The 14,016-nt window shown below is 38.9% G+C and overlaps 1 protein-coding gene across 1 annotated transcript; it reads right to left on the bottom strand.

Annotated features, from left to right (window-relative positions):
- Positions 1 to 243: 243 nt before the first annotated feature.
- On the bottom strand, positions 244 to 13,282 carry LOC121641001 (lysosomal-associated transmembrane protein 4B-like). Its single transcript, XM_041986837.1, has 7 exons — positions 12,957 to 13,282; positions 11,962 to 12,073; positions 9,536 to 9,609; positions 8,794 to 8,916; positions 8,551 to 8,649; positions 6,479 to 6,574; positions 244 to 1,468 (listed from the first exon to the last, which is right to left on the bottom strand). The coding sequence occupies exons 1-7, from the start codon at positions 13,065 to 13,067 to the stop codon at positions 1,388 to 1,390; spliced, it is 696 nt and encodes a 231-aa protein (XP_041842771.1). The 5' UTR covers positions 13,068 to 13,282; the 3' UTR covers positions 244 to 1,387.
- Positions 13,283 to 14,016: the final 734 nt, after the last annotated feature.

Below are 14,016 nucleotides of genomic sequence, written 5' to 3'. Positions count from 1 at the left end.
AACGTGGTGAGTAGAGTCATCACGATTCTGAATGCTCTGATGGTACCTGCCTGCTACACAATGAACACATTTATCTCCTCTCACCTCAGTGGCCAAACAGCTTCCAGGAGTGCATCTGGCATTTGTGCAGAGGGGTCAGTCAGAGGAAGTAACATTCATTTCACATTAAAACACATTAAACTGTGAGAAAATACTTGGCTGCATGAACTATACAAGCTTCATCTACAAAATGAGACACACATCTTTTTGGTGGCATTTGATTTTAATAGACAAATAAATGTCACAACAGTATTTTCCATACATCAGTGGTCCTAAAGTTTGACTTTTCTTTTGTGTCGTTGCAGGACATTTTGTATCCAGGGAGCAGCTTGCCAATGATTGCATCTGGTGGAACAGACTTGTGTAATGTTTGCACAGGCTAGAAATGCTCCCATCGGCTTAATTGAAAAAGCAGAAGCAGAGTCCGTATTTATTGAGCTCCAGGTTCCCCTCAAGCAACTCATTCATAGTGACTTCAGAGAACAAACTGATTCCAGATCAGTGCTGTCAAAATAGATACATAGCAGCCCGAGAAGTCTCTCGTCAATCAGTAAAAACACAATTATATTTAAAAGTCAGCAATACTCACTCCTTTTTTAGAATACAAGACAATAATGTTTGCTGTTGAATAAAACAGTAAAAAGACAGTGATATGTTTGATATACACTAGGTTGCTTTTTGATCATGTCAGAATACAGGCAGATGCATCTCTTTGGGAAACTTCCAGTCAAGGTAACACTTCATACATGAGCCTTTAAAGTGCACCCCAATAGAGAGAAATTTGAGAACGAAGGCAATCCAACCCTGATCATGAGCAGAGACGAGACAAATAGGTAACACAAGACGACCCCTCACTCTTGCCGACTCACTTCATTGCTGTGGCCAACAAGCTCTTCATTGTTGCGTTTGTGCATAAGATAAATATTTCTGTATAAACTATGACTCACATGATACTATTACAGAAACACTGAGAGCATAAATAGAATAAAAATATATATCATCTATCAAACTTTCTAGTGCTTTCATAACTTGTTTCACCCAGATTTAAATGCATAAAAATGCACGTCCTTTCTGGAATTATACTACGAGAGACAAAATAGATACGTACATAAAAGGGAAAAATATTAATTTATCAGTAATAACGGAAAGGAATGAGAGGTCACGGTGGTGGTGTGTGCATGTGTATATGTGTGCTTTTTTGCACATGTGTAGTGCTTGAGTGTAATGTGTGTGTGTAGCAACAATATATCCATTAATATACTGTACACTGGAGAGGCAGTGTGGTGCATAAATTCTGCTGGGGTCTTATTAACAGCAGGATCTAATCAGCAGGATCCTGGGAATGTGATCATGCTGTAGCAACGTTGTAGGCTGGAGGTGCCTGCTTGGGAGGAACACTGACGTTGTCATCGTATGGAGGAAGCAACACCTGAAGTTAAAAAAGACCGAGAGGGAAAATTAAATGAACAGATGCAAACAACATTATGAGTGTGCTTGAATGTCATAACCAGCCTCAATTTGAAGAGCCAAACTGTTCAATTCTGCTTTGGATTTAGTAAAAATGTCATGAGAATACAAACAGTACAGAGAATAATATGATTTTCTAATAAATAGAAGGATTTCAGCTTTATATGGTTATGCAACGGGTAGAGCAGAAGGATGGAGGACATGGGTAGGCAGCGTTATTTGTAGAACACATCTCATAAATAATCAGAGTGATTGGTGGGAAGGATTTTCAACAAAAACATCAGAATAAATAAGATTTTATAAATACATTTATAAAAGAAAAGAAAAGAAGAATCTACAGAGCAGATTTGTAAATACTTTAAATGATGCTAGCAAATTACTTTTTTTTAGCAGCACTTTTATCTAAATATTAATGTAATGACGGCATACTGACGACATGAATTTTATATAATGCTTTATTTCAGGTATAATTATCTTACAAAACAGGTAGTGAAAAAGCTCTGTATTTGTGACACTGTAATGTTTTGGGACATGTGGACAAATGTAGCTTTAATCCATTTTCCTGTGAATGTGAGCAGGCTGAGAGCAGATTTATCTTCTATTACCCACCAATTATACAAAGAAAAGTAGGATAAAGCACTGAGCTCTGCTTTAATTTGTTAATGGCTGTTTTTTCTTAAGAAAATAATAGTAAAACCATTTTCTCTGCTTGCCTCCTCTCCAACAGAGAACCAACGTGGAGTCTAAATCCGCAGCTGTGTCTCAACACATGGCAAAAAGAAATGTAGGCTCCCTGAACGGTCCAGCTAATTTCATATACAACACCATGTGTTTGACCTGTGTGTCCAGCAGTTTTAGCAATGAGTCATCGAGGGCGTTAGTCCATGCAGACAGGCACAGTCCTGCCTCTGTGACAACAAACCTTGATGATGCTTAACGAACAAAGTACAAGAAATAATCCAGAACCTTTCTCAGCCCAGACTTGTGATGAGAACTAGATTTTAAAAAATCTGATTCGATTACATTTTGACTAAATCTGATTCTATATTGATTCATTTACAAATATTTATGTAACTAAGCCAAATTTTCCTTAATAATAAAGACTGTCTCATATAACTATTTTTATATAACACAATCCTGTTTACATGACCATCAAAATCAGATAACTGGGAGTAATCAGATTACTGTGATAATCTGATCTGACTTCATGCACTTCAGAAATTATGACGTTATTTTCTACATTTAAAAGTCCATCATCGGATTTATTTCCAAGTACATACATGGTGACATCACTTCCTGTGTTTGTCGAACATAACGGACCCCATGGTCGTAACATTAGCTGCTAATGTGAGGGGAAATAAGCTACTAAGTAGTTTACAGTTTAAAGTAATCCAATGGTGAGTGAAAAAGTCCAAGTTTGGCATTATCTTGGTGACAGAAGCTGATTTTGGGCATATAGGTGCCTTGTCACCTCCAACAAAGTTTCTGATAGTTTTCCAACCTTCCCCTCAGAATTTTTATCATCGGGTGTCCAGAAGTTAAATATGAGTGTTAAAAATCTGAATTTGGAATAATCTCGGAGAAGATGAGCTGATTTTGGACGGAAGCCACAGAGGCAACCTTTCATTTGTGCATAAATGTTAAGATCTCAGCAAGCATCAGTAAGTCATGTAAGACTAGAGTAGGGTCACCGTTGTCACCAGAAAAGGAAACATATAAAAGAAATTTATCTCCAAGTTATATGAATATGATTGAAATCAATTAATCGATTATTTTAAACACGTTCTAGTGAAATTCTTACTGATCAAGGCAAAATAAATCACTGTAACTAGTGCAGGTCATTCCAGTAGCTATCAGACTGTCTGGACATGCAGTAGTTCACATCAACAGAGACATTTGCATATTTTCAGCTGTCACAACTTTATCTGATTTGGGATTGTAAAATACAGCAACAGTCAGAGACGTCAGTAAACGGCAGGCCTACCAAATCTGCTGCACAACAAAAATGAAAACACGATATTAAATCTATTTCAGAAATAATAGAGTGCCTCTTCTTTCTGTATGTGATAAATAAAAATACATTTTTTAATAACAAACTCTGCCAGACCTAGCACAAAAGATCCAGGTGGTTATTGCATGAGGTAAACAGATACAGCTGGTAATATCTGCTGGACACAGGCTCCATTTCATTTCAGCAGCCAGTTCCACAATCTGCCTCTGCATCTGTGCCCCACCAGACAAGCTCAGCGACAGCACCCAAAGGCAGAGGAGCTTAGCAGGAGTCATCATCCGTGTCAAACTCAAAGAGAAATGTCTCTCATTTCCCTCTGTGACGCATTTCAAGGCTTACTTAATCTTCCTCTAAAGCCAAATAAGCCATAGTCTGTGTGGGTGTGAATGACTTTTCTGTATGTCCAGGAATTTCCCTCATATGGATTGCATTGTTGCACTTTTGACCTTACCACTGTATTACTAATGTATCACCATGCAAGCTGCTAACCAAAAGCCACAAACCCGTCTGCAGTCTGTGGCTTTTAAATGAACATAGCTGGCTCTAACTGAAAAAGCATACCTGCAGAGGTGAGGCTGATGTAAAGATACAAAGAGCCAGTTTCCTGTTTTTTCTGCCTCTTTATTGTACACATGAGCTGGAAAGAGGCCTCTCATTACTCTCTTTACAGCTCAGGTGTTTAAATCATCAGGGGCCTGCAGACGTCTGCTGATTTAAAGCCCAAAACATCACATGAAACCACACAATGTATTAAGATGTGGGGCGTGGTCTCAAATTGTGAAGAATGTCACACTCAGAGGAGTCTTAAGCTGCAGACAGGGAGCACATGTTCGTCAAAATACCTGCAAAATCCAGCATGCTGCAAGGTCTAATATCAGCCCTCAAGGAGCCAGATGTTCCTTCTGTTTTTATGCTAATAGCAAAAGCAGGTCATTAGTGTTTCTACAGTCTTGTTTCTCTTCTTCTTTCTGTCAGAGTGTAACTAATTCAAATTGGTGTGTGGGCAGAAGTGGTCAGAGGGCCAGGCCTGGGCAACAGGACACCAACAAGAGGCCCAGAAACACGCAGACAGTGTATCAGCTCCGAGTCTCAGTCACCACTCTAATAGTTTTGCCAGCATGGAGCCTCATCTCTCCATCCGAGTCTGTTCATCCATCCATGCTAAAACTGCCTGCTTACAACAGATCAGCTATATATTTCCTTCCTCCCTTCAAACATGACAAATTTACAGTTGCCAGACTGGCCAGAGCAGAGGAAACCTACGCAGACGATAAAAGCACGACTAGCGGTCTGGACCGAATAAGGAAATAATTTTTCCACAGTTGTGAGCAGTTTTGTTGTTTTTGGAAGATGAAGAAAGAAGCAAAATCAAGATCAGACATCGGTTTATGTCTGCTCCTGAGATGATGGCGTAGACATAAAAGGGATTATGAATGAGGCATCAATATGTTTACAATTTTAAATGATGCACCTCCTTTTATTTATTTATTATTTTTATTTTTAGCCTGTTGCATATCTGTTGTGGAAATCTGCCTCTTAAGGTTGATGGTAATAAAAGTATTTGTCCAGCTGCATGCTGCACAGGAGGAATGCCAGCAGTCTTGGTGTTGAAGCGAGAGTACTCGAACAATTGTTAAGCTTTGCACACAGACATCTGTTACAGCTGATTGGAACATATGATTACGGTTTAGACAGGAGAACATATGTCTGCAGAAAATCTTTTTTTTTAATGCAACTTCACAACAACTAGATATGGAAGCAGACTAGGGCCAGATTCTATCATGTTCAGTACAAACAATAACTTTGGCAATAGTCTGATGCTCCTACCGTGTGCTGTCTGGGTAGCTGCACCCTGTTGTGTTGCATCTTATTGCTCTGTGATATAATGCTTCACTGTTCTCCAAAAACATTGAAAAACACATGACTAAGCCTCACTGTGGTGCGGGACCAAAGCCATGAACACCCACACTCATTCATTTTGGCTCAATCCTCCACGTGTAACAAATGCATATTAACACACAGCTAAACTAGTCCCCAGCAAATCCCATATTTACTTCTGTTTGGAAAAAATATTCCTAAAAGCTACAGTATGAGGTCAGAAATTGCTTTTGCTTTTTAAAAAACTGATTTTCTTTCACTAAGAATAAATTGAGTTGGGTCAAAGTGGCACAAACAGGAAGTCGTCGGGAATATGGTGAACACAGAGGATAACCAAGCTATGAGATGTATGAGTGGTCCCTGGTTGATAGGCAGACATAACAGAATGAGATTCTGGAGCCAGTAGTGATACCATATCTCCAGAATCTGGGACCTAACTCCATCTTCCAGGATGACAATGCTCTCCCCCACAGGATCATCACCCCGAGACTTTGGGAGTGGAGAAGAAGGGATGGTCTGCCAAGAGTCCAGACCTCAATCCAAATGAACACTTGCAAGATCAGCTTGGCGTGCTGTAGGTGCTAGAATCCCCAACACAACCACGCTGGTTGTGGAGGAATGAGATGCCATCCCACTGCAAAATGTGACCAGCATGAGGAGGAGTTGCCAACTGTTGCAGCTGTGTGTGGATGTTGTACACTACTGAGGTCCCTGACAGTGGAAAATTAATAAAGTTTAAAAATGGCCAATAAGTGTTGTTTTCTCATTGTTACTGAAGGAGAATGCAGTCGTCCAACCCACCCAGAAACCTTAGAACAAGAGTGAATACCAACAGCAAAATATTGCAGGGGATTTTGTCATTTTTGGAGGCGATTACCTGTGTTGCTCATTCCACAGAAGCATAATCCTTACAAGTTATACCTTGTTGTAAAGGTGACTAATCAGGCTTTCCAACTTTGTATAAAACAACACCAATTAGTGTTATTAAAAGATAGAAATAATTTACCAAATAATGTCGCCAAACTTTTTTAAGTTGTTTATAATGACATTATTGCTAAAAAACATGCATTAGCGTTAACTTACCGTGGTGTCATTGGTCGTAACATAGAGCAGGATTTCAGAACCGCCTCTGCCGGTCACGTATCTGTAGCAGTTCCACACACATGCTATCAGATACGCCTAGGACCAGGTCAAAGAAAGAAAAAAAACAAAAAACAAAATTATAGTCATGAACTGTTTAACATCGATAAAACTAAAAGATATAATAATGATAATAAATGTCTGTAGATGAGTTGATCAATTTGGCCCCAAATTAAATTTCAACTCCTGCAACATCCGTTTTGAAATTTAGTACATTTAGGTCTTTTATCTGCATTGCCAGGTAAAAAATCCAATTTGGTCAACACATTTTATGAAGTCAAAACTATAAAATGAATAATTGCACTTTGAACTAATCTTTAAAATTAGATGGAAGACACGGTAAACACTGTACAATAAGCATTAGCATGTAGTCAGGTAGATCATGGCTTTTTGCTCTGATTACTGTGCCCATAGTCAGTATTTCTTAGAGCTGGAAGATCACTGTAAACTTTAGTTACAGTACATTAAAGTATTATGCTTTTAAGCAGCATGTCCTCCAATTTCTCATTGTTTATGCAAATCTATGAGCCAAGGTGTTTTTCTAAAATATAATTAGGCCATCTTGCCCCTGGGGAGGCTGTGGTGTAAGTACATTTTCTGCACACAGATGGCATCACGGTAACGTGAACAGCATGCCTCACAGTGCATGAAACACTGTAATGTAAATATGTTATTCCAAGAAACTCTCACTCAACTTGAAATACAAGGTCCATTTTCCTGTTTTTAGTGAGAGTTACACATCATTTCATACCAGTAAAAACAGTTCCTGTTGTTCTCTGCTATCCAGAAATCACCTGGCTCACAGCAGGCAGCTTGCTACTGGACGCCCCCGCCAAACACAACACCATCTGCTACATCCATCCATCTGCTAGAGGATCCAAAGCCAGTCTGACCTCTCTAACTTTCTTAAAATTATAACCCAATTAAGAGGACTTTGTGATGCCCCCACAGCTGTGTTATACAAAAAGCCTCCACAGGAACCTCAGAGATCAGTTTATCGAGGTAGAGACAGAGTGATAACAATGTTAGATGTGCAAAGGGAATCAGGTAGAAATCAGTCAGACATCATCACTATGAAAAGTTCTGATTCTGGATATCATGTTAGATTTCCAGTCCAAAAGGTCAAAACACATGTTTTTACTGGCTTTAATATGTTTATATGTATTTCTGTATTTTGGTTTTATCTCTACTGGGGCCTCTTAGACAGGTCATGTTTGTAAATGAGAACTGATTCTCAAACAAAAAATATTTTTTTAAAAAAAAGGTGAGAATCAAGATTTAATGGTGACTATTACAGGGCACTAATGCGTTTGATCGTCAGCAGAATTACATCATAATCACAATAAATTTGATTTGTTAACAAGATTTTACAGTGGACATACATTGTAAATTTTACCATGTCAACATAAACATCCTGCAGGTGGAATATTTTCTACTTAGCCACAATGGTGTAGGTCCAGGCTTGAACCAGAAAAAACACGACGAAACACAGTTAAATTAAATTAATCTCCCAAGGGAAATTATAAAAGTATATTATCATATTATATTAGTGTATTATAGAAGTGCCAATTAAAAGCTTTCCAGTAAGTTGCCTTTTTTTAACTATTTTTTGTAAATTTATTGCTCTTCTTATTGTAATATAAGTAATTACTAAATGTGTCCATTAAATTAACATCACATTCTGTCCCCATAAAATATATTTAAAAACTTTAAAAAATATATTTTTTCTGTGTCTAACCATCAGGGTCTGCATCCCTCTGAATAGGTCAAAACAAATCTTGAATTGAAAGCAGATCTAGTCCACTATTTTTATTTTTACTCACCACAAAGTCACATCTGAACATAGTGTTACATAAAAATGAGCCAGTCTTTGTCCCATATTTCATAATATTGTTACTGAAGTCAGGAAACTCATGGTGTTACAAATATGAGCCTATAGACGGACTGCCAAAAGATTATAAGTGCTGATAAACACATTCCAAAAATATATTAAGAGAAGTAGAAAAAAATGTTACCTTGAAGCCGAGAATACAACCAATGAAGAGCAGCACGATGAGCACCAGGCAGACATTACTGAGAGCGCCGACCTCCTCTTTGTAGGGGAAATTATCAGGCTGCACAGGAGCCAGAAAAACAGCAGTCAATACGCAGAAAGTGAGGTTAAAAGAAGACCACTCATTAGTCAGAAAAGTAACGTACAACCGTACATCCCTTTCGACATGTGAAATTCTGTAATGGTGCTGATTTTGCTTTCTTACCAGTTGCTGCAGGTAATCCTGTATCGTGTTTGGGTAAACCACGATGCTAACAGCCACCAGGGTGTTGAGAGCAAAGTCAAATATTTGGTAGCAGAAAAAGGGGATGATCCAGGCAGGACGCAGCTAAAATGAAAAGATTTATTTCAGGTATTTGGGAGTATAATACTGAACTGGACTCTTTTAAATCAGTGGTTCCCAACCTGGGGTCCAGGACCCCCCAAGGGGGTCCCCCAATAAGCACAGTGGGTCCCTGAGGTTTTGACCATTAGAGCCATTGTAATTAATGTCCACAAATAGTCCGTATTTTAATAAATAAAAGTAAGGCTGTATGTTGTTCATTTAACTTTTGATTTATCAAAGGATAGGACTCAACCAGAATTATTTATTTATGGTCAGAATCTCAATTTTGAAAGCCTAAAACCAAGCATGGTTTTAGCACAGGGTGGAGCAGGGGGTCCATGGCTTTTTAGTACATGCATGAAGGGGGTCCCTGAGAGAAAAAGGTTGGGAACCACTGCTTTAAATAATGGAAATAAATCAGAGTTTGAACTAGGTCACAGGCAGATTATTTTATTTTAAAATAAGTGTTAAAAAGAAAGGATGGTGTTTGGGTTTTCAATGTTTGTAAGAAATACAATGCATGATAGCAGAAAAGCAACATTAGAATTTCTGTTAACAGTTTGGAGACCATTAATGCAACGGAAAATAACACTGAAGAGCAAGAAAGAAACATTTTGTTTACCTTGTAAGCACCATATGTTGCCATCCCACATATAAGTATCATCAGCAGAGAGATCGCTGAAGCAATGCACATATCTGGAACAGTAAAAAATGAAGGGTAAAGTCAGAAATCCAACTTTCTACTGTTTATTTTAGTCAGTGTGAGGTCAGTTCGGTTGAAGCACATTCAATTCCTAATTACATTTCTGAAAATGTTAACAGTCATGTTAATCCGATTTGTGTTCAGAACATTATGTGCAGAAAAAAATATGCTGCATCTGCCAGATAAAGATTTAACATCCACTTTTGTAGGTCGCTCTATGTCAGCCTGACCTTATATCACCTCAGCATGACAGCGAAGGACAGGATGGGGCACAATAAAACATGTGGATTTACTGGGAAACCTCAATGAAAGAAAAAATATATCTATCCTGTGACAGTATTTCCATCATAAACTGCCCAAAAAAAAAAAAAAAAAAAATCACCTCTGAGTCATAGGATGAATCATATATTAGCGTTAGGAGTGGAGAGTTGTGGTCTGGATGCAAACAAAATGTAAATAAATTAACCTTGTCTGCATTTTTTATAAATAGAATAAAGGTTTCACATATCAGACACTGTGTTTTAATGAATCTACCAGCTCCAAAGAATAATTCAGAATAATTCAGTCAACATGTGAACATCCCATGTCTAGCAGTTTTTCAGCAGAACCTAGTCTCATGTGCTCTGCATCCCCCTCCACCCCGATGTGCAGACAGGTGTGCGCGCTCATGTAGGTGTGCACACTCACAGAGAGCATGTCAGGTAATAACCAAGCTCCACAAGCTTACCCTCCACCCCACCAACAAAACTGAGGTACCAACATTTACAGCTACAGTTTCTGCGCTATCGTCCCTCGGAGCTGATGGCGTAGATCTAAACTGCAGCGGATCTCAACCACACCTTTTCCAGGGCCCCGCTCAACTTCTGATTGGTTAGTGATGCGTTTGAGAGCGAAGCAGCGCTCCTCTCATCCCATGGTAGATGAACCCAACGTGACAACACATCAAGTTATTAAATTGTCTCTTTTTTTTCGTTCCTAAAGCTCAGCAAGATCCGGCGTGGTGCCGAAATTAAGCTCTGCAGATATATTCACGATCCTCCCTCTCAACATGCCCAACTGACTTAGCCTGGCTTCTCTGACTTTGTCTCCAAAACATTGAACATGTGGTATCCCTCTGATGTACATCTTATCCGTCCTTGTCGCTCCCAGTAAGAACCCTTAACAGTTTCTGCAATCTCCAGTTCTGCCTCCTGTTTTCTCTTCGGGGCCTCTTCCTCCAAAACCATAAATGAATCACATGTTTAATTTGGCACAGGTTTTATGTTGGACACCCTTCCTGACACAACCCTTTGCATTTATCTGGGCTTGTTTTTAATTTCAAATGTGCTAATTGAGCACAGGAATTCACATTTTTTTTCTACTTGCTTTTTGTGATTTGATATAAATAGAAGTGATTATAATAAATTAGCATGTGATGTTGTCTCATATGGATTGTTGGCTCCTGAATCTAATCAAATTAATATCATATTGTGGGAGAATTTGTGACATTGGCAAACACTGAATCATTATTCAATTGATTGATATATTACCATATTGTAATCAAATTCGTGGTTTACACCCCTACTGCCTACTGCCTCATAAGATTTCTATTTCTGACCAGCTTTATGCAAAACAGCCAACAAAGATCAAAGCCAGAGCCATAATAAAGAATATTATCAAGACTTCAGGAAATCTATTACTGAATGGAATGAAAGAATATTCCCAACCAAATATGGAGTAACAGAAACATCTAAATAATTTTTACCAAGGCTTGTCTGTCAGATCTGAATTCAAACATCTGCTAAGATAAATGAACCATGTCACAGTGTTCCTTTTCCTATGTGTGTTTCTAATGAAGGGGTGGCACTGCACCGCCTGGCTCAACTTGCATTAATGGATAACCCTAATCTTCTAGAACAGGGACAATGTAGTCATTCCCAGTCAGAGACTCCCAGCACCATGTGTTGAGGGCCAATTCGAGCCAGATTGTTAAGGTGAGTTCCTGGGCTGCTAAGACGGCTTTTCTGATGCAGACAGATGGACATTTAGCGTACATGTCTGTGGCTTTGGTGAGGTTGATTTTTAAAAGGACTGACTGTTATCCCGACAAACGTTGAAGTCCCTTAGTGAAGTGATAAATCATTCAATGAGTTTTAGATGGAAACCCTGTTGAGCCTACCATCCCATGGGCATGAGTTGAACCATCTGTGGCTTCAGGTAGAGCAGAAAGAAGCATCACAGGGTTCCAATGTTTATTTGAAAAAATACAAATCAGCTAAGGAAAATTCTCCAAAAGCTATTATATCGCTCCGCAAGACTACTTATGGGACATGTATTGTAAAGCAATGGGTTTCTGGGCTACTTACTTGCATCATCCATGACATCCAGGTCATTAGCTAACTCTGCGCTGGTCAGGTGGTACTGCTCAGGATCACTGAGTGCTGTCAGTAGGATGAGTAACACCACAGCATTGATGAGCTTAGGGACAGAGGACATATGGGCAAATAAAGTCAACTATATGGACAACAGGACAGATGGTAAGCAGAGCAGAATGGTGGATCAATCAAACTGGACACAAAAAGCTCTTAAAATCTTAGATGCAATAGAATGATTTATCAATATTCTATGCATGATTGTGTATTTTAAGAAGTGATTTGAAAACAATGATAATTAAAGCTTTTCCTGGAAATGGTGTGGACTCCATATCTACAGTAAAGCTTTGACTAAGTCTTTGTCTTGCTCTGGCCAGTGTTGTTCATTATGCAGATGACTCATACATCCCCATTGATGAGGTGAATGTAATGGAAAATTCTCTACAGTCAATAAGCAACCTGACACAAACCCAGCTACCTGAAGAGGCCTGCTGCTAATTTATTCATAGGAAGCAGAGACAGGATTTTTCCATATGCACTCTTTGCTCTAATTAAACCTGTCCTGTACATTTAGTCTGAAAGACTGCTGCATGTAACTGAACTGTAGATCGGTTAATCTTTAATAAGAATTTAACAGCACCTTATTGTATATAAATCATCCAATCCATCAATGAAATGCTTTGTTAAATGGTAAATGAAAATGTTTGGATTAATTATTCATAACTAAAACCTAATAATATCTTATAAGTCCATAACCTTAGCAACATAGAGTATTGACAAACAGCTAAAGTTTGGATGAAAATGTAAATAAAACTATTTAATATTTCTCTTACAGTAATAATTTAATTAATAATAACTTAATACACTTCAAAATCCTGAAGGGACACAGTATGCATCATGTGAAGAGGTCATTTTACTCTGGTGATGTTGTCTGTGGATGTCTACATGGATGTCATGAGTGACAAACAAGACACATAGGCGGTGCTCACCATGTACCAGACCCCCAGGATGATGGTTCCTGTGCGGACATGGCAGCACAGACAGCAGCTCGTGGAGTACCAGCGGTCCCACGGGGAGATCATCATCTTGTCTGTGAGCATTTAGGCGCGGCGTTTGTAAAAGAGAAACACACCTCGCTGTTCGAGAAACGTCCGCTGCGCGTCGACCCTCACCGAGAAATGACGAACTGAAATCCGCTACCTCCGACCGCTTCGTTTACTTATAACCCGAGCAGATTAAACGAAGTTTCGCGTGTCAGAGCAAATACAACTTCCGGTTTCAAAATAAAACCTCGATTATAAATCTGAGGTACTTTCTGAATTCCTCACAAGGTTTGTTTCCCCCCCCCCCCCCCCCCCCCAAAAGATACGCTTTTATATTCTAATAACCATTCCCTTTAATTGCCCATGAAAATTTTAATATACCTCAAATGGGATGTCTTAATTACCTGATATAAACAATGGTCTAAAACTGGTCTTCATATTTCCAAGAAATGTGGGCTATGTAGCCCATCCTTTTACTGATACAATGAATTCATTTATATTTTTCTTTTGAAATTATTAAATTTCAGTGGAAGTAACACATGTAAAAAAACAGTTGAAACAAGGTGATGTTTAATTGTCTGTAAACATCTTTATGAGTATGATGAAAGTGAGGAGACCAATTGCTGGAGTTTTAGGAGTGGGATGTTGTCCCATTCTGGTCTGAAGCAGGATTCTAGCTGCTCAACAGTCCTAGACCTTCACTGCTGGATTTTTGGTTTCATGATGCTCTAAATGTTTTCTAATGGTGAAAGGTCTGGACTCCAGGCAGGCCAGTTCAGCAGCTGGACTCTTCCCCTGTGAAGCCATGCTGTTATGACAGATGCAACATGTGGTTTAGCATTGTCTAGCTGAAATCTGCAAGGCCTTCTCTGAAAGTGACATTGTCTGGATGAGAGTATATGCTCCTCTAAAACCTTGTTATACTTTTCAGCATTGATGGAGCTTCACAGATGTAAACGCTGCCTATGCCAGATGAATTAATGTAACCTCTAACCATCAGAGATGC

This window comes from Melanotaenia boesemani, chromosome 6 (assembly GCF_017639745.1).
Source record: "Melanotaenia boesemani isolate fMelBoe1 chromosome 6, fMelBoe1.pri, whole genome shotgun sequence".
NCBI classification, from domain to species: domain Eukaryota; kingdom Metazoa; phylum Chordata; class Actinopteri; order Atheriniformes; family Melanotaeniidae; genus Melanotaenia; species Melanotaenia boesemani.
Note: the sequence above shows the minus strand (reverse complement) of the source record. Positions and strands in the feature narration are given on the sequence as shown.

What these genes read in the sequence shown, in the direction of transcription:
- LOC121641001 (XM_041986837.1), bottom strand. Translation starts at nt 13,067, where the DNA reads ATGCTCACAGACAAGATGATGATCTCCCCGTGGGACCGCTGGTACTCC. An exon ending in CAACATATGGTGCTTACAAG is followed by an intron (nt 8,917 to 9,535) that starts GTAAACAAAATG and finishes TTTTCATTTTAG; the next exon opens with CTGCGTCCTGCCTGGATCAT. An exon ending in AGGATTACCTGCAGCAACTG is followed by an intron (nt 8,650 to 8,793) that starts GTAAGAAAGCAA and finishes GCTCCTGTGCAG; the next exon opens with CCTGATAATTTCCCCTACAA.